The 24110-nt window shown below is 32.4% G+C and overlaps 5 protein-coding genes across 8 annotated transcripts; 2 read left to right on the top strand and 3 right to left on the bottom strand.

Annotated features, from left to right (window-relative positions):
- Positions 1–260: 260 nt before the first annotated feature.
- Positions 261–3279, bottom strand: LOC126676593 (GDSL esterase/lipase At5g37690). Its single transcript, XM_050370827.1, has 6 exons — positions 2985–3279; positions 2053–2180; positions 1829–1955; positions 1475–1587; positions 1103–1352; positions 261–527 (listed from the first exon to the last, which is right to left on the bottom strand). The coding sequence occupies exons 1-6, from the start codon at positions 3238–3240 to the stop codon at positions 319–321; spliced, it is 1083 nt and encodes a 360-aa protein (XP_050226784.1). The 5' UTR covers positions 3241–3279; the 3' UTR covers positions 261–318.
- Positions 3280–5417: 2138 nt separating this feature from the next.
- On the top strand, positions 5418–9025 carry LOC126676502 (uncharacterized). The gene is made up of 5 exons (XM_050370718.2): positions 5418–6276; positions 6857–6915; positions 7039–7167; positions 8082–8217; positions 8448–9025. Exons 1-5 carry the CDS (start codon positions 5590–5592, stop codon positions 8748–8750), a joined length of 1314 nt encoding a protein of 437 aa, XP_050226675.1. The 5' UTR covers positions 5418–5589; the 3' UTR covers positions 8751–9025.
- Positions 9026–9198: 173 nt separating this feature from the next.
- LOC126676503 (THO complex subunit 4D) lies at positions 9199–13002 on the bottom strand. Of its 3 annotated transcripts, none has more exons than XM_050370719.2 (7): positions 12752–13002; positions 12072–12328; positions 11077–11220; positions 10925–10993; positions 10272–10459; positions 9925–9975; positions 9199–9537 (listed from the first exon to the last, which is right to left on the bottom strand). In XM_050370719.2, exons 2-7 carry the CDS (start codon positions 12279–12281, stop codon positions 9375–9377), a joined length of 825 nt encoding a protein of 274 aa, XP_050226676.1. In that variant the 5' UTR covers positions 12282–12328; positions 12752–13002; the 3' UTR covers positions 9199–9374. The 3 variants fall into 3 exon arrangements, with proteins under 3 accessions (XP_050226676.1, XP_050226677.1, XP_050226678.1); XM_050370720.2 differs by having other exon boundaries at positions 9199–9534; positions 12752–13000; XM_050370721.2 differs by lacking the exon at positions 12752–13002 and having other exon boundaries at positions 11519–12214.
- Positions 13003–15601: 2599 nt separating this feature from the next.
- Positions 15602–22312, top strand: LOC126677644 (protein TIC 40, chloroplastic). 2 transcript variants are annotated; one of them, XM_050372366.2, is made up of 13 exons: positions 15602–15970; positions 16149–16254; positions 16377–16434; positions 16549–16566; positions 18257–18605; positions 19170–19276; positions 19398–19461; positions 20322–20400; positions 20631–20671; positions 20843–20888; positions 21516–21610; positions 21716–21819; positions 21930–22312. In XM_050372366.2, exons 1-13 carry the CDS (start codon positions 15727–15729, stop codon positions 22029–22031), a joined length of 1413 nt encoding a protein of 470 aa, XP_050228323.1. In that variant the 5' UTR covers positions 15602–15726; the 3' UTR covers positions 22032–22312. The 2 variants fall into 2 exon arrangements, with proteins under 2 accessions (XP_050228323.1, XP_050228324.1); XM_050372367.2 differs by having other exon boundaries at positions 16158–16254.
- A 366-nt stretch (positions 22313–22678) lies between these two features.
- LOC126678013 (psbQ-like protein 3, chloroplastic) lies at positions 22679–23704 on the bottom strand. Its single transcript, XM_050372863.2, has 2 exons — positions 23105–23704; positions 22679–22817 (listed from the first exon to the last, which is right to left on the bottom strand). The coding sequence occupies exons 1-2, from the start codon at positions 23513–23515 to the stop codon at positions 22722–22724; spliced, it is 507 nt and encodes a 168-aa protein (XP_050228820.1). The 5' UTR covers positions 23516–23704; the 3' UTR covers positions 22679–22721.
- Between the last annotated feature and the right edge of the window lie 406 nt (positions 23705–24110).

Consider the following 24110-nt stretch of genomic DNA (forward strand, 5'->3'; position numbering starts at 1 on the left):
CAGAGATTCTTGGAATCTAATTAGGGTTTATGAATCAGCCTTTGATTAAGCCAAGGATTTTGGCTTATTTGTTCTTGATGATTGCTTGATGATTCTTTTTCTTTAATTAAGTGAAATCTTTACTGTTTTTCACTTGATTAGAGATGAGGATGAATGCAATTTTCAAGTGCTTATGAGTAATTCTTTGGCTTAATCAAAGGAGGATTTTACCCTGTTTTTTTCCAAGTTTTTTCTCATGTGGAAAATATATGGCCTTTGACTGAGAGCAATCAATTCAATCTAATTGAATATAACCCCTTATTATATATGATCTTTTGATTACAAAATTAGATTTTTAGTAGAATTAGGGTTTGAGAAGAGGAGTTTAAAGAATTTGTCAGCTAGGATTTGATTAGCTGCATCTGAAGGATGAAATGCATCCCAAAACACATAATCTTTGCGGTTGTTGCATAGTTTTGAATTGGGCAAGCATAATCCTCCTATTGTTGTGTCCACATTGCAACATGAAGTGTTTGAAATCTTGAAACCTGTTTGCAAAAAATTACTAATTTAGAATCTATTCTTAGTTTCAGAAGTAATTGTTATTTTTGATATTGTTTGTAGTTTATTTAATTTTTCATGAATTTAAAGAGAATTTGGTGCTTTTGAAATGTTAAACTAATGATATTTAAACTCAATATTATTAGTTTAATATTTTGAAGATGTCAATATTCGTTTTTATCTTCATTGGTAATTAAATGATTATAAATTGTGTTGGAAAATATAACAATTATTTTTTGTTATTAAGAATGAATTTTGAAAGAAATAAGTTGATTATTAGAAAAATATTAAAGAAAATAACTTTTAATGATGATGAAGAAAATATAAAAATGATAAATTTACTTGATTCTTTTATTGTATTACATGTGGTATGATTATTTAAAATCACTAATTAATTGGTGGTTTTAACTCAATCATATCACATGTTATATTATAGATGGATGTTAGTGAGCTTAGGTTTATGTAAAAGAATTTAGATTTTGTTCAATATACCTTAAATTTAAAAATGTTTAAAGATTTGAAAAGTTTAATAAATGTTGAATGAGACTAAGCTAGAATTTACCATAAGAAGTTGGGTTGTTGATCAAATCCAAAACATCTCCATAAGTGTCTGCAAATAAGAATTTGGCATTAGGAAGCTTTTGATTTAGAGAGGAAATTAGGTTTTGAACTTTTGAATTGAATTCCAAAACCCATTCATTCACTCCTTTTAAGCATTGCCCTTTTTTTGATTTCACTCTTTGAGAAGGAATGCACCCTAGAGGCCCCAGCCCATGGAATATCATTTTTCTTGTACCTAGTTGGTGTAGTCTCTGCAATCAACAACACCAGTATTTATAAGTTCGGAATAATTGTAAAAGAAATTTCTTAATTTGAGCGTGTTTTATAATTTTAACACGATTTTTTTTTAAATGAGCTATGGAAGGTTTTTAACTGTAAGTTGCTGATGTAATGTGGAAATTAGGAGTTCAAGAAATTCATCATGTGTGTATTGTTGGCCATCGGTTAAAAATGGTTGCAAGAAATTATTTACGTAGTCATTACTGCCTGCAAAGGTATCCAAGAGTAAATAATTAGATGAACTTGACAAATCTATAAAGATATTATAATTTTTTTGTTAAAATAAAACCGAACTAGTAGGTTCAGTTATTCTTAGTTCCATCTAATTGTTGCAAAACTTAACTAAAACTGTTTTACTTGGAAACTCGAATTGAACTTGAAAATTAAACAAAATTATAGTGTCAAATCAAATCGAACTGAATTTTTCGATTCGTATGGAGTAGCTAACCAATTCCAATGAAGTATAGAGCCTCATTGGTAAGTTTGTTTGCAGCTTCATCTCCTATTTTAGCTTTGATGACTTCTTTGGTGTTGTTAAAATAATCTATCTGATCATCAAAAGATAATCTCTGAATCTGCAATAATATGATTAGTATACAGTTTAGTAACATAATTATAGAATTAGATTAAGTTGTTAACAATTAATGATTAATAAGAAGAACAGAAGATTACAAAATAAAGTCCAGTGTCATTAAGGATTCCAGCTCCACCGGATGCATAATTAACCCCATTTAGTAATGCATCATCATTCTTTGACAATGATAGGTAAGGTGGTGGTGATGAAATCCCAAGCTTCTCAGCTACAAATTTCACATGTATGAACATTAACATTTCAAGATAGAAAATATTAATTAGACAGGGTAAACATTTCATTAAATTAATTAAATAAAGAAATAATTACTATCAGCTGTGATAAGTTAAAATATTTTTCTCTCCAAATTTTTAAAAAATCATCATTATAAATAATTGAGTCCTACTTAACTAAAATTACTCTTATAAACGAGATTTCAGATTTCTAATACCTGATATTAATAGCATTATCGAGTCGAGCCGAAACACTATAAATTTTAAGCTTGAATCGACTCTAAAATTTAAAGCGTGAAAACCGGCTTGAACGCTATCGAATTGAAATACTATCAAATTTGAGTTTAAATTGACTTTAAAATTAAAAGTACAACTCAGCACGAACCCGTGAGTTCATTTTAAGAGTTCGTTCATGAACTTTTTAAAACATTTGAGACTAGGATTTGACTTGATCAGACTAGATAAAATTCTACATGAATAATTAAAATTTTAATAAAAAAATTTTAATATTTATGTAAACATGTATAATTATAAATGATAAAAAAATTAAAAGTTGATTAGGTTAGCGAGCTTATCAAATTGAGTATCTTAATGCTCAAACTTGATTTGGTAATTAACTCGAGTTGAAATACTATCAATTTCGAATAGTTCACAAGTGGACTCGACTCGATTTATCCTTACCTAAATCTAGGGAGGAAACAATGATTTTTTAAAATTTAGATGAAAACCATAATGCTGAAAAAGTTATCATAGTAAGTATCCTCTAACAAAATATCAGTAAGATAAATAAATATGTTTACATATTATATCACCAATAGTCCTGCCATTAGTGAATCTTCCGGTGGCCTGCCCGCCGGAAAAATCAACCCCGTACCACGGATAATCGGACCTTGCAAGAGAATACTGAAGGAAGTTGTTGTTTCCAACTTCTGTCAAAGAATCACCAAACACATATGTAACAGTTGATGCAGCATTATCAGCCACACTTGTTAATTTTCCTGCAACAAAAATTAATGCACAAACTAAAGTTACTAGCTTATGAAATAATATTTCCATCCTTTAATCAACTTTCAATTGACAAATTAATGGTTTGTTCAAGTGATTAATTAGAGCAATTGTATTTATAGAGTGTTTAGTGGTTATTTGAGGGAATTTTAGTCATGCCCAGTTGCTCAAGTTTGTATAAATTAGGTGATTAATTTCTAAAGTAGATAATAACTTCAATTTTAGGAAGTGTAAATTTATTAACTCTCTAGCAGTTGGCCTACTCATCTTATTGAGTCAGCATAGTTAGTCACTCTGCACTTGACTAAACTCTTTTATGGAACATTCTGTGTAATTTTCTGTTCATAGAAGTAAGGGTGAGCATGGTTCATTTGGGTTCGGGTTGATTTAATAAAATTTAAAACCAATTTATATTTAGGTAATTAAACAAAAATTTAGTATCAGTTTCGGTTAACCAAAAAGTTATGCAAAACTTGTTCGGTTAGTCAAATTTATGCAAAACTAAATCAACCATCAAACAAAGGAGTGAAGTTGCCTCTCTCTCTCTCTCTAAAATTTGGTGCTCTCACTTCTCTCTAAAAAAAACTTCCTTTCTCTTCATCTTTTTGAGATGGGAGAAGATGAATTTTCCGGCTTTTCTAGATCTACTTCTATCTCAATAAATCTAAGAATAAAAGTTTAGGTTTTGTTTGATTTGAGTTTTGTTTCTTGTTTGTTAGAAATAAAGTTAAAGTCTTTTTCTCTCCTTTGTTTGTATTTCTTAGATCCACGAGAAATTTTAGTGTTTGTTTGAGATTTAACTCTAGTATTATAGATCTAAGAAATGAAAAGGATATGTATCTATCTCTATTGAGTTTTAATGAAGATTAAAATCAACGATCGGAATAGTAGGCTTCAACGGTTCAAACGGTTTGATTGACAAATCGGTGCAAGAAAATTTCGAAACACCCTTCCAACAATTTCGTTGTGTTAAGTTTTGGGATCTATATTTAGAATTTTCTTTGTATTTTGATTTCTTTTGTTTGTATTTTATTATTGTCTATTATTTTGTAGTTTAATTTGTTGAAAGATCATATGTAAGTCTTTGTTATATGACTTTCACCCCTTGTAAATTGAATCTTCATAATTAACTCTAACTTGGGAAAAAGAAAATTTATACAAAACTCCAGTTTGGTTAATCAAATAACACCAAATATTTATGCAAAACTTCAATTCGGCTTACTAAAATTTATGCAAAACTTTAGTTCGGTTAGTTAAATTTATGCAAAACTCCAGTTTGTTTAATCAAATAACCCCAAATATTTATGCAAAACTTCAATTCGGTTTACTAAAATTTACAATCGATTTTGATTCGTTTCGATTTCGTTTGATTTATATAAAATTAGATAAAAATTATATATAATTGTTAAATTAATATTTATTAATTTATATTTATATATGTGAAGTAGTTATATATATTACTTAAATATATTAATTTGATGGTAAAAAAGACAAATTGAAAAGATATGTAGCAATATAAAAGATTTAGAGCAAATTACTCTAAAACCCTTCACGTTTGTCATAATTCACTGTTTGGTATTATTTGTTTGAAAATCAAACGATTTGGTAACTATAAAACCCTTCTGTTAGTTCCATTAATAATTTGAAATTTACTTTCAAACGATTTGATATCTCATATTTCGTTCCGTTAACGATTTACTACCTATATTTAACAGAAGGGTCTTATAGTCTACAAAATCAAAACTGAATTAATAAATCGTTTGATTTTCAAATAAGAGGTACCAAACTGCGAATTATGACAAACGTGAGGAGGCTTAGAGTAATTTGCTTAAAGATTTAATTGAATATTTTTCATTTTATTTTTAATAAATAGCTATAATTAATATTAAAATTAAAAAATAAATTAAACTAACCGTTTTTAAAATTTATATTTTAAATAAAAAAATAAAATATTTTTAAAAAATTAAGCCTTATCATTTTAATTTCACACCACAGACATAATCTAGATTGGCGGAGCCACACATCACACATGTCCACCAAGGGGACTGTTACCCTCATTGTCAAGAATATATTTCAGAATATTTTAACATGCTGACCCTAATAAAGAAATAAATATTTTAAATATAACATCTTTTACTCAATTTTAAATATTTTAAATATTAAAGGTGAGGGTTTTTTTTGAGTAATTAGACCCATAAAATAAGCAGACAATAAGTATTCGCATTCCTCAATTTTACAACCAAATTTGGAATAGACAACGAACTATTAGAATAGACCAGAAGCATCCTATTCCTAACTTCCCAGCTTTCAACTTTGAACTGCCACTTTAACACCACCCATTATAATCAACCAACCCATCAAATCAAAAACATTTTAAATTTAATCTCAGCAACTCAAAATATGTCAGTCTCATGTGGGTTCGAGTATGTCGTAGTTTTCGGATGCGTGAGATGGGCATGGAAACGCTGCACTTACGTGGGCTCAGACGACAGTGAGTCATGGCCATTAGCCACCCCAGAAGAATTCGAACCAGTCCCAAGAATCTGCAGTCTAATCCTCGCAGTTTACGAATCAGACATCGAAAATCCTCAGTACTCACCAAATCTCGATCCAAACTCCTTTGTCAAACGTGTCACTTACCAGCAAACTCAGGGCCGTTCACCTCCTTACATAATCTACGTCGACCATGAATTCAAAGAGATAGTTCTGGCCATCCGTGGCTTGAATTTGGCCAAAGAGAGTGACTATAAAACGTTGCTGGATAACAAACTGGGCCGCCAGATGTTTGATGGAGGTTATGTTCATCATGGTCTGTTGAAATCTGCTGTGTGGCTTTTGAATGAGGAGAGTGAGACGCTGAAGAATTTGTGGATTGAGAATGGGAGAGAGTATAGTTTGGTTTTTGCTGGACATTCTTTAGGGTCTGGAGTGGCATCTTTGCTGACTATTATTGTGGTGAATCATAGAGATCGGTTGGGTGGTATTCCTAAGGAGAAAATTAGGTGTTATGCTGTGGCTCCGGCTAGATGTATGTCACTTAACTTGGCTGTTAAGTATGCTGATGTTATTAATTCCATTATTTTGCAGGTAATCATTTTGAATTTATTGTTTGCCCCTTTTAATTAAGCTCTTGTATGTGGATTTTGATTGTGGTAATCTTGATTAGGAGTTTTTTTAGTTATGTTCTTTTGACTATATTGTCTTGATCTTGATGTTATAGTATATCAAAGCTGTTACTGATGATACAAAGAAAGCCTCAACTATGTTGCATGAAAACTTATTGAGTAAACGGAACGCGGAAACTCTATATTTATAACCGTTTCTCTGAGTTTGGTTAACAGATGAAATTAATCCATAGTTGATGTTGGAGATATTATGATGAAGTTTAGAGGTTTAGTTCGCCTTGGTCTCAAAGCTAAAACTGATGAGATAATAAGGGGATGTTGGGTCTAATTCTATGTTTCCAGACTTAAAATCATTGTCTATTGTATTAGATTACTCTTGCTTTTGTTGCTCTGCTCGTTATTAGTTTTGATGCATCTAATTTGTTATCTTTATTCATGTCATTGAGAATTTTAATGCTTGTTTTGTTATTCATGTTCTCTGTTGAACTTCATGCCTCTTGTTCTTGACATTAGTAACATGATCTTTTTTTTTCTTTATCCAGGATGATTTCTTACCAAGAACACCTACTCCATTGGAGGACATATTTAAGTCAATCTTCTGGTTTGTGTCCTTTAATCACTATTACTTTTACCTCAGTTGATTATGTTAATTCTCTCCCTCGTAAATTTAATGGAGTGAACTATCAGTATTATCTCGTAAACCAGGTGTTGATGATTTGGACAGCTTGCCCTGCTTGTTATTTTTGGTTTGCTTGAGGGACACCTTCGTACCAGAAGGAAGGAAGCTTAGAGATCCAAGAAGACTCTATGCACCTGGACGAATGTATCACATTGTAGAGAGAAAGTTTTGCAGGTAATGTGTTTAAATCATCGGCTGTGTCAATTAATTGATCTTTGATCAGACTATTTGTCTTCACATATGCATAATTAACATGAATCCTTCGTATAAGCTACGAATACCTTTTGTTTTTGGTAAAGAAATGGAATTATCTGTCCTTATTGTTCTCCATCCTTCATGCTTATCTTTTGCTAACACAATTGCCGAACTGACATGTTCTTAGATAATATTTTAGTTTTCTGTGAGATTTGATGTTTATAGTTTGTATGTCATGTGTCCGTTTAACAACTCAAACATAGCATGATCTTTAGCATATATTCTATAGAGATCTTCACAGATGAATCCCTTTCCATAATACTGTATCCAGATTGGCTCATTTCAGGCTGGCATACAGTAGTAGAATGAGATCAGCTTGATACCTAAGTAGTAAAATAAGGTAATTACATGTGCCTCATTTCGTTGGTATTATTGTTATTTGAGAATCGCTCAATTCGGCAAGGTTTAACTCAGGATTAGCAGTCATTCGAGAAGTGATTGGAGGTGACCAACAGAAGTAGAACCCAAGTGCCCTGCCACAAAGTGAAACATCCGTCCTATGTGGCACGACTCTGAAAGTGAAAGCTTTCTAACCAATTCGAATTTGTGTCTGGACATATAGGTAGTTTTTAACTGCAGGCATCTTACCAGGAAGTTGGTGTTCGTCTTGAATTAGGTTGGGGTGGCTGGTGGTTTCAGCCACCCGTTCAGGTGCAAGATACTATCATTAACGTATGAACACTTAGACACCATTTAGTGAAAGGAAGGAAAAAATATTACTGCCTTATGATGCGACTTTCTAGGGAACTTGGGTGAATTTACAAATCCTTTTGCCCAAGTTTCGTGCTGAAATTGTGAAATTGACTTGGAACTCTTCCTTTTGTGTGTTTCAGGTGTGGGAGATTCCCGCCAGAGGTGAGAACTGCTATTCCTGTAGATGGAAGGTTTGAACACATATTGTTATCATGCAACACGACATCGGATCATGCAATCCTTTGGATAAAAAGAGAGTCGGAGAAGGCCGTTCAGGTATGCTGATAAGTTTTCTTCTTTCATTTCTCATTTTGGCTGTTTGGCTGTGCCTATCTGCAATCTGTCAAATTGAGATGCACAAAATTGTTGAATTTTGCTTCCGTATATTGATTTTATTTTTGTTTTCATAAATTACTTTCGGAGAGTTTGAAGCTTTCAGTTCACTTTTCTTGGCCCTGGTATTTTTCTGCTGAAACAAATATAATTTTCGAGTTGATCTCTTACAGATAATGAAGGAAAGCCATGACTCTACCATGACAACACCTCCGAAAGTGCCGAGATTCGAGAGAAAGCAGACTCATGAAAATGAACATAAGGCTGCATTACAAAGAGCTGTCACTTTGAACATCCCCCATGCTGAAGAATCACAGGCAGGGCCTTCCTACGATGAAGAAGGAAGCGAATGTGCTTCGGAAACTAAATCACGACCAATTAGTGCACGGACAAACTGGAATCAACTGGTTGATCAACTGTTAACCGAGTCCAAGAATATTAAAACTGCTTCAAAAGCAGGGAGAGAAATGGAGTAAAAAGTGGAGGTTAAATCAGCTCAAACCAGGTGAATTATTTAATGGAGTTGGGTTTCAACAAAGATTTCTTGCTCCCTTGTCCTGAATCCTTATCATCGCAGTTCTCTTCATTCTTTTCCAGTTTTTTTCCTCTTATTTTGATTCATGAATTTTGAGTTTTTTTTGTATGCCTAAGTTTTGAGCTTAAATTTGCTTCAATTATGAGAAGAAAATGTAGCTTTGTTGTCTGTTGTTTCTTTGCAACTGAGCGCACATTGGATGAATTGTTTACTGTTTCAATTTTGCAAATTCTTGGTTGGTCTTAAAAAGGAAAAAGAAAAATTCTTCTAACCAAGAGACTTGAGTTCAAAATGCACCTCGCAATAAATCCTAAGCCATGTATAGACTACACAAAGAACAAGGTAGCTTCCATATTTCTACAATTAACTTTAGCTTTGATTCAATAACATGAACAAAAATAAGTAAAATTCATAATATTGAAAAGAACCACAATCCAGAAGCCATTTTCATTTACAATAAAGCTAGAAAATCTCAAGTTGAAACCACACAAGAAGCTAACACCGTCTAAACATACTAATATAGACTGATACTAAGATTTAAAGTTCCAAGCTTTGGGAATCATCTTTAAGTCTGCATAGCTTCAGCGTGATAGTTATCCAACTCTTTGTCAAGCTCATCAACCGATTTATCAGCAGGTGGCTTCTTTCCACGACCAAGACGACCTTGGCCACGACCACCACGAAGTTGGCCACGACCCCGACCACCATTTCTCAGACCCCCACGACTGCTAACACATAACAGATCATTAATTGCAATCTCAAACACTCTAATGAAATACACATGCATTCTAACGGAAATTATTCAAAATGACACCCAATTCAACAAAACAGAATAACCAACTGAAGTATGCATGCAAGATCAAATTAATCATAGGCTTTATAAAAGATATTATGAGATTTTCAGCTGAAGTTCATAATTCCTAAAGTAATATCAGTTGTGGAAGCTAAGTTTTTAAATATGATCGACACTTTTTTCATTAAAAGCTATGCAAGATTGCATATTTATGAGAATAGCAAAATGAACATACTAATGAGGAAACCACCGCATTTGAAATAATAACTATGCAGCCAATAATATGTGCTCAAGCAGAATGCATTTCAATAAAAAGTCTTACCCAGCACCACGATTAGTTGGAGCAGAGCCTCTTCCACGACCTAGTCCAGGCCTGCATGTTTATGTTGCAAACAGACACAGTCAATAAAAATTGCCGACAAAAATAAATACAGAACATTTCAAGTATGAGCTTCTCATAGTCTTTACAATGCAAAACTTCCCACACAAGGTGCCCTCAACAGAAGTTTCAGAATTGCAGTTAAACTAGCAGACAACATATTATATTATGAAATAACCCGAGCATTTTCCCAAAATCTAATCAATTACTAGCAGCAAGAAGAATTTCTAGATTTTTTGATCAATTTACTGCGAATAAGCTTAAATAACAAAAAAAATACAATTACATACGTCATGACAACAGTCCGCTTCCTCCTTCCATTTATTCCAGTTACATTAACTCGAGCTGAGAAGGGAGTGTCTCCACTGACACCCACAATCTCAATTTTCATGGGCTTCCCATCTAAAAGTACATTGTTATACTTTTTAAGCGCAGCAAATGCGTCACTTCTTCTTGTATAAACTACTTCAGCAGATCCCTGTAAAAAAAGTACAGTTCAAATCGATGTTAAGATGTTAGCAAGTTTACAGAAGCACACACTGAATTTCACTGATCAAACCGAATAGATAACCCATGAAAACATAAACTATTAAAATCATGAACAAGATAGCTCTGTTAAAAATTAATTTAGAAGGAAAACACAACAAGAAGAATAATGCTTTAACAATGAATCATATTATAGAAACGAAGCTTAGATATGAATGAATTCACAAAAATCTCTACACTATAAAACCATGACAGAAAACACTGTTCTAGAACCAATATAAACAGTCAATTTTACAAGACATTCAAACATGCCAACATTAGCTGGTAAAAATTCTAGATGTAGTTCAACAGGACATGTGAGCTTTATAAATAAAAATGTAGAAAAGCACAAAACAAGAAACATGATGGACTTCTACAGCTAATATTAGCATATTATAAAAAAATGCATATAACTTACCCCAGGGCGACCATTTTTGTCATAGTGAACAGCATATCGCTTCAGATCCCCAATCTCAGCAAAAAGCTCCTGAATTGCAGGAAAACATAAATCAGAGATCCATCTCACAACGCATCTAAGATGAAAGCATTTAGCTCAAGTTGTATTTGTACCCTTATATCTTCATTGGAGACTCCAGGGTCCAAGTTTGAAACATACAACTTGGTACCAACTTCTACTCCAGTAATCCCTGCAGCTCTAATGCTATCTTCAAGCAAATCATGTTGCCAAGGCAAGTTCCTGATTCTGCGAGCAGGCTGGTGAAAGAAACAGAACACGTCAGCCTATCACCAAGCTACTAGATCATTCATCATTCTTCAATATCAATCTCGGTAAAATTTGGAAAAGATTATAAAAACTGTAGAATTGCAAAAGGCTCAAGCAACCATGCAGCGAAACTTCAGGAAATTGATTAACAGATGGTTCGAGAGTATGGAAATCAACCGCTGCATATGTAAACTGCTGCTATGATATGTATCAACTCCAGTTCTGAAGTTAAGCGAAGGAAGCTCCTTTGCATAAACACCATGAACTAGGAGAATTACTGAATCTCACATTGTAGAAATTCCACATAGCAAGAGGATCCTTCACAGACTTCCCGTCTAAATAAGCAGCACATCAAACACTATTAATATATAACAGTGATTATATGGGGATCTATTTATGTTCTGAATCCTGATACTATTACAGGTGTCAACTCCATTCCAGAGAACTCAACTCCTAAAGCCCCACGGTATATTATGCTAATAATCAGCATAGCTAGCTCGATATGGACCTCAAAAAAGCTAATTACTTTATGATATCAATCTGTAGCAAACCCCAATATAGAGCCCACATAACCAACAAGTATGAGAAATTCTGAAGGATAATAGCAAATATGCAATGGCCATCAATTTTTTTTAAAAAGGCTGATGTCAAATCCATGAACGAAAAACAAATTGCATTTAAGATCCACTGTAATTTGAGTTTCTAAATCACAGAGATCCACTGTTATTTGAATTGCTGTTTGAGCAGCTGGATAAGACTTGCTATATCAAATTTAGTTATCCTCTTGAAGTTGAATTTCAAAAGAAGGTGGATTTCTTAAGCATCGCAGTTTTTAGCTTGCCTTTGCAATTGAGAACTGTGATGGCCGGGCATTCACTGAAAGAGGACCTTTACGAACTCCTGCCATTCTTCCACCATTAAAAGACCCACCTCGGCCACGGCCACGTCCACGGACAGGGCCAGGTCGTGCCATACCACGACCTCTGCCTCTGCCTCTCTCTTTGTTCTTCTTTATAATGTCATCAAGAGACATATCAACAGATGTAGCCATTGAACAAATAGCTAAAGCACAATCTTCTGATATAGAAGCTAGTAGACCTGATATAAAAAAATACCATAGACATTGGTCAGCAACAGAATAAGAATTAAAAAAATAAGACTCAAAATTGCATTTGCAAAGTGCCAGTTAAATTGCCCAAATAACTAAGGATCACATCTCTACTGGGATGACATAGGACGGCTTTTTTTCACGGCTTTAAATCATCTAAATCTTAATTGCAATAATTAGGGTTTGAACAACAAAGATAGGGTCATGCCTCTAATTCAATAAAATGTTAGAATTAGTAAACCAAAAGCATACTTATCCTTTAAAAAAATGTTAAATACAGATCTGCAGCCCTTGATTAAAACTTTAAAAAACAGATCTAAAAGCAATTCCAAAACCTAATCCTATAAAATACAAATCAAAACAATAAACACCTAAGTTTAATTTAATAATTAAACATGAAATAGTTCAATTACCTCGAGCGAATTGAAAGATCTGCGAAATGAGAACCAGAAACAAACAGATCTGAGAGGAGCTATAAGCTTCGGAACAGAGAACAATAACGAGAGGACTATGGGTAAAAATTTAGGGTTAGGGTTTGAAAAAATTTGGGATTCTTTTTCTCGCCTTCAGAGAAAGATAAAAATTAGGGCTTCTGTTGAGTTCTAGAGTTGGAAGGATTTACGCGTAGAGAGATGGAGAGGATACACGGTTTATATAATACCATTAGGGTTTGGTTTCTACACGGTATACGGTTTTGATTTTAATTTGATTCCCTGTCACGCCCAATTATATCTTCCCACGTGTGTTCTAGCTATTCAGGGGCCTTTTTGTTTAAAATTTTTTTAATTGGTAATTTAGGAGTTTATAATTAGCAATTTATTAAACTGTTTTCTTAATACCTTTGACCAAAAGAAAAAGGCTTAATTAATTAAAAAAGACCCTACCTTTTAACTTTTTTTTTATATCATGACTTAGAAAAATTATCACATATATCCTTAACGTTGTCTTTATGTTTCACCTCTACCTCAACTTCAAAAAAAAAAAGATGATTCATTAAAAACAATTAAATTTAAGGATTATTTCATACCTTTTTTTATTAAAAAAAATACAAACAAATACTTCAGCTTTAAAAGCGTTCAAATAAATTCTAAAACTAATTAATTTTTTAATTTAAATAAAATAAAATATTTTTTATTAATTACAACCTTCAATCACACTCCGATTTAAAAAACCGCTAATATTATTATTGAAAAAAATCGGTTTTCAAAGCTACCGCCACCGGAGAAGTAGGAGCATCTGCTCCTTCCATGGAGGAATAACGTGTTCCTCCTTCCTGTTCCTCATTTCCATGGAGAAACAGATCTGTTCCTCCTTCTATGGAAGGAGGACGCCGATTCCCGGTGGTGGTGGGCGAAAAATTATTTTTAAAAAAAATAATTTAATTTAATTTTGTTTAAAGAGTTTTTTATGGTTTTTAAATTTGATAGCGGATTTTTAAATCGGGGTACGGTTGTAGGTCGGGAATAATTAAATAATTATCATTAAATGATTTTATTAAAGAAGAAGGTATTTTTGATTAATTAATAATATTGATGTGTAATTAGAATATATACTAAAAATGAAGGACTATTTTAAACTTTTTTTTAAATGAAAAGAGGTAAATTTAATACCTCGAGGGTAGAGGTGAAACATAAAAACAACGTTAAAAGTATATGTGACAATTTTTTTAGGTCAGGGTATAAACGAAAAAAAATAATTAAAGGTGAGAGTTTTTTAAGTAATTAAGTCAAAAAAAAAAACTATTAATAAACCACAAAAATTTCAATCTCTTCAAACTTTTGTTATTCTAAAATATTTAAATTTATGCAATTTCGGACAGTATTCAATAGTTCGCAACAATATTAATCAGGTTGATCAATCGAATTATTTATGTTTATGTTATTTGATATGACATTCACATAGTCATTTAAAACCAAATTAATAAATATATTTTTGTGAGAAAAATTGAATTCCATCTGTACGCAACAAATTATTTTATGCTATATATTTCATAAATTTAGAGCGTTATATTTAAAAGTTGTAAATTATAATTTTAAATATTTAAAAAAATAATTTAATAATTTTTATACATAATACTTGTTCTTTGTTTGTAAGAAAAATTAAATAGAATAATAATTATAATTTTTTTATTAGCTTATATTTAAATTTTTTTATGATTTTTTGTTTGAAACTAATTGTTTTTAATAGTTACTATATGATTATAAACTGGAAAACTGAAATTAATAAAGGGACGATGACAAAAGTACCTAAAATTTTAAAAATATTTACAAAAGTACCTGTAAACTTTTTTTATTTACAAAAATACGACTGATTTAAAATTAATTACAAAAGTACCAAAAAATGAAAATTAATTACAAAAGTACGATTTGTATAATGTCGATATAATTATGGTATAATTTTGGAATATTAAAACTATAAATCAGATAATTTAAAAATAATATTTGGTTTATTATTGGTATAATTTCAATATATTCTTGGTATATCGATTATAAATTTTTATATATATTTTCTAGTTGATAACATGTATATTTATTTTATATGTATTTTTCACTATAGTTGGTAATAAACTAAAGCATTTGTATATTGTTGGTATAATTTTAGTATATTGTTAGGTTAATATTTAGTATGCGATGTGGTGTAATGTTGATGTAATAATAAAATTTCAGTATATTTTGATGTGTACACTTTTGGTATACTATTGGTATAATTTTGGTATATTATAAATTTAATTTTTAGTATACGATTTGATATAACTTTGGTTAACTTTTATTTAATATTAATAAAATCTCAGTATATATAATGTTGGTATAATTTTGGTATAATGTTTATATAATGTTAATATAATGTTAGTTTATTAGTATACTGACATTATACCCACAGTATACACCGTATGTTTGATGTTATTTTTTATTTTTTTGTACTTTTGTAAATATTATTAATATTTTTATAAATGAAAAAAGTGAACATGTAATTTTGTAATTATTTTCATTTTTTTTGGTAAATGGTGTAATTTCCTCATTAATAAATCATTAAAGTAAGCCCAGTCTAACCAGATGCTTTGTGTTTATTTGTGCCATAATTTATGACTTGAAGGTTTCTGCTAAGGGAACAAAATGTACAGAACATAAGTTTGAGGGTGTATTCATATCCTTTTCCTAAATATGCATACCTTATTGACTGCAAAACAATTGGGCTGGACTAGTATTATGGGCTTAAGCAAGCAGTGCCATCTCTCTAGTCTCTACATCGTCATTGCTTCTGAGTTGAAACGACAAAGACTGACACCACTTTTTTCTTCAATTCTTCACTTCACTTCGGATTAGTTTTGTTGATTCTGTCTCCCTTTTAGGTACGAGAGGTTCTTGAATTCGAAATCCGAACAAAATAAATGGAGAATTTGAATATGGCGCTACTGTCATCGTCATCCTCTTCTTCGCCACAATTAGTTATGGGGTGTTATCCTAATTCTTTCAAAAACCCTACTCATATTAATCAGTTCTCAAGAACTACTAGAGTCCTTCCTTTATCTCCCCGTAATTACAGGATTATTGGTCGTAATTCAAGCATTACCGTCTCTGCTCTTTCTAATTCAAGCTCTTCCACTGGAGTTCCAAGACGAATTTCTCAAAGCAGTAAGCAATTTGATCCTTTTGTTCAGTATTCAACTCAGGGACGGTTAAGAGCACAGTTAGTTAATTTAACGAAGCGTTTTAATTTTACAAGAATTTAAGTAATTTGAAATTATTTGCAGTTGAATTGTGATTCTTAGCTTTTGATATTCTAATTGTTTATGATGATGATTTGGATTAGGGAGTTTAGGTGCAGAGCATTTTGCCAGCCTTTCGAGCGGTCAGCAAACTTCTTCTGTTGGTGTTAATCCACTGCCATTGCCGCCTCCTTCTTCTTCTTCATCTTTGTAAGTGTTTTGAATTGCATACGAGGGATTGTGAATTTGATGAATTTGATTGGCTGTTAGTTTTAATAAAGGATGATTGTTATTTTCTTGAATTGTTTTCTTGTTGCTGATTGTGTTTGTAGCGGGTCACCTCTGTTTTGGATTGGAGTTGGGGTTGGGCTATCTGCAGTTTTTACATGGGTGAGAAAAAGAACCACTTTTTACCACTCAATTTTCTGTTCTTTTATTTATGTATTCGAATTCTTATTTTTCCCAGCGGCAGTACATTAACAGTTTTTCCAATTCTAATTGCAGGCGGCTACGAGAGTAAAGGTGAGTTTTTTCATTCTTTAAGGTATACAATTTTGGGACTTTATTTTGCTCTGCTGGGATTAATTGATGATAATCAAATCAGGATGAACTTTATGTGTTACATTGAGAGTCCATTGATTCTTGTTGAATTGTTTTTATTATGTCACCCTTTTGTTGCAAGCTGTAACTCAACATATGCCAGATAAGTTCCACAGGAATTAAGTGACTTGGATTTGCATTAATTTTTGCACCATGAAAATGTTGATGGAGCCAAGTTCGATTTACCTCCCTCCATTTTTGCTGCTGTTTGTCAAACCTGCTCAATGTTTATCATTGTTGCATGCATAGGTCTGCTGTTGGGAATGGTCAAACACTCCCCCTTCGGAAACTCTTGAGAAGTCTAAAACATAATAGAATAAATACAAAGAATTCTGTTCAAGCTTGCAAGTTGCAACTGTAGATAATGAAATGTAGACATCAAGTGCACTTTTATCATTTTCCTACTGGCAACACAAAACAATATAATTTATCTTCTTTGAGAAAACAATCTAAAAATATGATGAGTGTTCTTGGAAGAAACAACCTAAAAGTGCCATTGGACTTGAATGGAGTAACCGTTTCATCATTTTTCCAAAGAATGTGCATCTTACAGGTGATTTTCCAGTCTCGACTCATGTACAGTTTGTTCTAGAAAATTCCAAAGTCTAATTAAAGATAGCTATTTCATTAGTTTGCTACCAACTTAAAACTGCTGAGATACCCAGTCTTTGTATCTTAATAATGCTAACTGCAGTATGTGATAAAGCCTTTTATGTTGTATTTTTTTAAAAGTCGAAGTCAAAATTTACTTATTCATTGAGATCTGCTTTTATTCTTTCTTCTATCATCATCAAAGTTTTTTTTCACATGCATATCAATCTTGTGATTTTTGCTTGGCATCTGTGATTTTGCAGTCTTTATGCACTTGGCTACAAATGAAATATTATTTATAAGCAATACCAATCTAAGAGATCAAAGAAATAGAATAGGATGCGGGATCATGTAATATTCATCTTGAGAAGAAATGACCGTCATGATAAAATATGTATGATTTACTTTTTGAAGGAATTTATTGAACACATTTTCACAACATTCACTTGGCATATAATCATGCATTAGCAATGCTAACAGATTTGGTCCATCCCTTCTTTTTCAGGAGAGGAATTTATTGAACAACATTGTTTACTTCCTGTATTATGTTTACTTATCCTTTTTTTTTTACATTTCCCAATTTTGTTTGGTTTCAATATTGTGTCCATCCTCTGTCAATCTATATTTTCTTGTGATCTGGTATTGAGTTCATTTAATTATCTCTTAGGGAAAGATGTCATAAATTTAAATGCACGTTGTAGAGTCAACTTCTCCAATAATCGAGTGATTTCTTGCTTTGATGTATTTAATTCTAGTGGAAACACTCTATTTGTTGCTTTGTGTACTTGATTTATCTTTCAGAAATACTTTCAGCCCTTCTACACGTGCTATTTTTATTATATTTTATATCTCAATAATTGTTAGATAAAATTTATAGCCTTTGATATTTATCAAAATTGTTTTGAATTCTAATACTTTGGTGTCTCCTTCTGTTGCTATTTTTATTCTGGTTCATAGTTTTTTCATGCCCATCTTTAAAATAGCGAAAAGTTGAAAACTGAAATATTCATCTTTCTCTCAGAATTATGCCATGCAGCAAGCTTTCAAAACTATGATGAATCAGATGAATACGCAAAATAATCCATTCAACAACCCAGGCTCTCCCAACCCAGCCTTTTCTCCAGGCTCTCCTTTTCCATTTCCAACCCCTGCAGCAGCAGCAGGACCATTTAGCACACCACCATTTCCATCATCATCAACATCTACACCTGCTTCCTCTCCTTCATATCCAACTTCATCAGCATCAACTTCACCATCAGTTGCTTCTCAACCTACAGTTACAGTAGATGTTCCTGCAATGAAAGTAGAAGCAGCTTCAGATACTGACTCCAAAGATGAGAAAGAGACGAAAAAGGAAACTAAGAAATACTGTAAGAAATTTTTTGCTTGCCAATGCAATAATTTTTCTCTAAGCATCTCGAATCCTAGACCTTATGTTGGAGATAATAGAATTGTTGATTTATTATGTCAGCTATAAGGATGTCCTAAATGCCAGTTATTTCATCCAACTGCATAAAACAATCCAGGCCTAATTTTAAATTATTTCCTGAATTTGATGTACGACTACTTGGATTTTGGGTAGTTGAAACTGTGTGAAAATTAGGCTAGAAAAATGTCATTCATCTTTGTTTTTCTTTAATATAAAGTACTGCATCCCTAGCTGCAGAATTGTTTAACAGTGTCCCTGAATAGATTGATATGGTGCTTTTTTCTACATAAATATTGGCTACGCTGTCTTGAAGATGCACTGCATCTTGTAATTTATTGAATAGCATATCTCTTGATTCCCGTTGACAAACTACCATTGAAATGATAGGAATACTGGAATCAATTATTCATTTGTTCTTTGATGAAACCAAACTTGTAGGAGATCATTGTGAGGATATTTTTAAAGCATTTTCTCTTAAGAAGTCTAATGCAACTTATAATCGCAGCTTTTGTAGATGTTTCTCCTGAGGAAACGTTCCCAAAAAGTCCATTTGAAAGCAATGGGGACGTATCTGAGACAAGCACATCCAAAGAAACTCAATTTTCCCAAGAAGTAGCCCTCTCCCTCTCTCCAACTTTCTCTTTCTGTCTCCTTTGTTTTCATTTTATCACCAATATGGTGTATAGCAGTTACTAGTTTGAATTACTGATGTTTGGATTGAATTTTTTGGAAGGTTTCTCAAAATGGAGCTGCTTTTAACCAGATTCCTAATGCTTTTGGGGGTTCTCAGTATACTGGTAAGTAAAATTGCAAGTGAAAATTCTCAACATATTTGTTGGCTTTTTTGTCGTTATAGGTGAGACTTCTTGGAGTGAGGAATTGCTCGTATAATACATTCAGCTTGACCTGGTTGTCATTTTGAGATTTCTTTTCATGATAATTTGACGAATACTAAGGTATAGGCAAAGGTCGGGTTAGGTGAAATGGAGAATGCACAAGAGGGGGTGGAGAGAATGAAGCATTTTGCTATTAAATGCTATAGTATTATTGGCTTACAGAATTGGTGCAACTTGTTGATTGTGTTTTGTTTTTCATTACTGGGGAGTGGAGAGCGTTTGTGGTAGAAATTGAACCCACGACGTAGGAGAATGTTGCGTAGCGCTTATAAGTTTTACCATTTGACGCGCTTATACCATTTGAGTTATAGCTCATTGGTACTTGTTAAAAATTTGAAGAGTGGGAGATGTGCCTTAAAGGTGTTTCAGAATTAACATTCTTTTCAATTTTGTGATGTTGAAAAACCACCCCCAGAGCGAATATTGTTTCTCAATTCTCTATAATTCTCGGTTTAGTGTAGCTTTTTCATGTAAGATTAGTATTTTATGTGCACATGAATTTCATTTGTTCACATTTGGTAGCTGCTCCAGTGAGCATATTGAGTCACCAGTCTAGATGAAGTATTATTGGCTCTTGACTGTAAATTGCTTTATTCTGACTAAATGATTTGAAACTATTTTTTTATTATATTTTCTGAACGCGCGCACACACTAACATTGTTGATCCTGTTATGCTTACTTTCCATTTGTTTTTAACTTCCGTTATTTTTTTGTTCATATTTGAATGAGTGCTAAATCAGTTCATATATATTCACGGACAGGAAAGGAAGGTTCTGGCTTATCTGTGGAAGCTTTGGAGAAAATGATGGAGGATCCAACAGTGCAGAAGATGGTTTACCCGTAATGCAGCTTCTTTAACTTGAATCTATTTCTGCTCTTCTAGTCTATTTAATAGTCAGTATGATGATTTCCATTTTAATTCTCCGTTTGGTAACGAACGACTATGATTAGTTCAAGCAGCTGTCATCTTCTTCATTTGTATGGCTTATAATGTAACTGTTGTTTCAATTCCTCCTAAGTCGGCAATTATTTGTTTTTTCCTAACTTTTTTTTGTTTGATATCATTGCAGATATTTACCCGAGGAGATGAGGAATCCTTCTACTTTCAAATGTAAGTTGAACCATTCAGTGACATAATTCCTCTTAAGAAGGCTGAAACTTAAATATATTTTTCCAAGACATCCTTTTGAATATTATCTTCTTCTCCTCCTCATTTATATTCTTTAGTTCCCCTATCTTAATTATTAAGCTGTACATAATGTAATTAATGTGCATTTGGCAGGGATGCTACAAAACCCACAATATCGTCAGCAGCTGGAGGAAATGCTGTAAGATATAATCTACGTCTGTTAACTTTGTGAAACTTTTTTTTTGGTTGCTTGATATTCTTGCGTATGGATTTTATAGCCTCTGTATTGTGAAATCTAGTCATGTAGAAGTGACGAAGCTGAAAATCTAGATCAGAATGACTTCATTTGAAATTTAGAAACTATTTTGGGTTTGGAGAAGCCTCATAATTAACTGAATTAAAAATAAAAAATACAATGCTTAATATGTCCACTAATATCCCTATTTGTAATTTCCCACTAGGAAACAGGCTCTCAATCCAGTTTAAGTAAAATATAGGCTCTCCATTTTCTTAAAAGTTAAAACAATTCTCACAAAACTAGCCTAGTTTTCCATGAGTGAGGTCTTCCTTATGTCAGAACTCAAATTAGCTGCTCGTGTTTTATTGCTTTATTAGCACCAAGCCATCCACTGATTTTATCATAATTTTACACCCACCCCCCAGGTAAATGGATCTAGTTTTTTTTATACTATTCTTTTTCAGATATAATATGAGTGGAAGTGGTGAACGGGACAACCGGAGTCATTATAAAAGTTTGATCTTAGCAGTCTTGCCATTAAGCTGCAGCAATTTGGATCTAATTTTTCCTTGTACTATTCCGTTTCAGAAATAATATGAGTGGAAGTGGTGAATGGGACAATCGAATGACGGAGTCCTTGAAAAATTTTGATCTCAGCAGTCCTGAGGTTAAGCAGCAATTTGGTGAGTTTGACACTGATTATCTTTTGGGATAATTACTATCAACACCTGGGGTTTGGTCAAAATTACTGTTTTGTCATCTCACAACTGGTTAATTGTCTTGTGTAGATCAAATCGGTCTCACACCTGAGGAAGTAATCTCGAAAATCATGGCGAATCCTGATGTTGCCATGGCATTTCAAAATCCAAGAGTTCAACAAGCCATCATGGATGTATGTCCGAGACTCTGAGCCGATAATGAAATATGAATTTGACCTTAAAATAGTGTTTTTTTTTTGAAATCAAAATAGTGTAGTTGTTAAGATTTTGTTAAATTTTGCAGTGCTCGCAGAATCCACTTAGCATATCCAAGTACCAGAATGACAAAGAGGTTATGGATGTGTTCAACAAAATATCAGAACTCTTCCCTGGAGTGAGACCCTGAGGTTTCATCTGAGTTTCATATGCAACTGATGTTCAAGTGATTGATCCAATGGGGGATTCTGCAGTGGATGAGCAAGTGGAGATCGTGCCACTGCCTACTGGGTTTCCACTTCTGATCTGAGAAGTGTTCAAAGTTTTGGATAATGCCTTCAGTTTACTTTTTTGCGCAAATAGGTCCTTAGTTATTGTTTTAATGGGAAAAGGTGTTTAGATATTGTTGTAAAATGAATAAGTAAATAATTTGCAAGTTGAAAATGGTTAGTGTTGAATAATTGTTTCTCATTGTTGATCCAAAGTTTTAAACAATAAACACAACATTCATTTGCAAACAAGCTAGTTAATTGTTATCAATTGCACAATAGTTTAAGATACAATTTATTTTTGTTACTTTTGTCAAAAAAGTTGGTTATAATTGTTATTTTGGTCAGAAATATCTAATTCGGCCATGGAATCATGTGGAATATAGGAGGTAAAATTTATGAATTTCAGGGATAATTGATATTTAAGCTGTAGTTAGTCAAAGGTTATGTTTTTAGTTATTCTTATTCCCATATTCTACGTTTGAAATCAAATTAAGTTTTACAAATAGAACTTTTACAGTTTGCTGTCAATTAATTGAATTTTATCATATTCTTAAATGATTTCATATAAAATAAAAAAATCATTAGATTTCATTGAACAAAGTTTAATATCATATTCTGCCCAGAACTTCATGAAGGGCTATTACAATGTTTTTATAGCATTCCCAAACACGCGAGGTATCTTTGTCCCTTGCTGCATAATCTAGCTGCAAATTTCATCAAATTAGACCTGTGTTATATATAAATAATAAATGAATTATTCGTATGTTAAATTTCAACGTTTCACTTTTATATTAGTTTTACTTTATGGAAGCGCATAATTTCAAATTTTTCATTTTTAGTATTGTGTATCTTATACTCCTTTTTTTTACCAAATATAAAGTTACAAAATGTATATAAAAACGACATATTGGTATAAAACGACGTTACGAAACAGAAATATTAGAGTTAGTATAAAACGAGGTTAGGAAACAGAAATATAAGAGTTAGTTACCTTGGTAGCATTATTGAAAAGATCAAAATAGAGCTTCCTCAACAGAGGTCTTTCACTTGCAGGTTTATTCTGAATTATAGTATAGAAATCGATTTTCAAATTAGAAGAGCTTCTTCGTAGCAGCTTCTGAGCTTCACCCCATGATTCCGTCTCCAGCAATGGCTTAATAGCCAACAGAGACTGAGCGTGCTCTCTGATTCCACTCTCTGCCATTTCAAGCGTCGTGTCTGGTGCTACCAATCTGAAATCGAAAGCAAACGCATTCCCCGTCACTAAAACTGAAGCTAGTGCTGCAATGGCCGCTTTTCTTCTGCTGAAATTGAGCTTTTGAGTTGGAATCTGATGTTTCTGTTGAGAATACATGATGATTGGTTGATTCTGTATTGAAACTAATGGCCTAATTGTTGCCATTTCTTTCTTAATCCAAACTATTTTAGCATGTCAAGAAAAGGATGAAATTGGTTCAAAAGGAAAAGAAAAGGATTATTAAGTAAGATAGGATAAAAGGTGGGGGTATGTTACAGCAAGCGAGAGAGGTAGGACTTAGGAGTAGGAGGCCATTTCTTTCTCTCTAAACGTTATCTTTTCAGATATTTTTTTTATACATTTCTCTCCTTAGGTTTTGTCTATTATACTACTTGCCCCACAATATCTAAAAAATTGCTTATACTATTTATCCCGGAAGGTGTTAAGAGAATAATTAAGTTGATTTGAGTGAAAATATTGTCACATTAGGACTCGTCTTGGGTTATTATAAAATTCAACATTCGAAACTCGATTTGAATTTGATTAAATTTTATTTTAGGAATTTAAGGTAGAAATAGATTGGATAATTAAAAATTAAACTTGATTTGATTATTTATATAAACAATTAATTAAAAGTTAATTAGATTCACAAGATGTTCGAGTCAAATAAGTTAATATTCAAACTTAATTTGATAATTCGAGTAGCTCAAATTTGATACCAAGAATCGATTTCTTCAAATTAACTTGAAGTAGTTCACTA

The sequence above is a fragment of the Mercurialis annua genome, linkage group LG4 (assembly GCF_937616625.2).
Source record: "Mercurialis annua linkage group LG4, ddMerAnnu1.2, whole genome shotgun sequence".
NCBI classification, from domain to species: domain Eukaryota; kingdom Viridiplantae; phylum Streptophyta; class Magnoliopsida; order Malpighiales; family Euphorbiaceae; genus Mercurialis; species Mercurialis annua.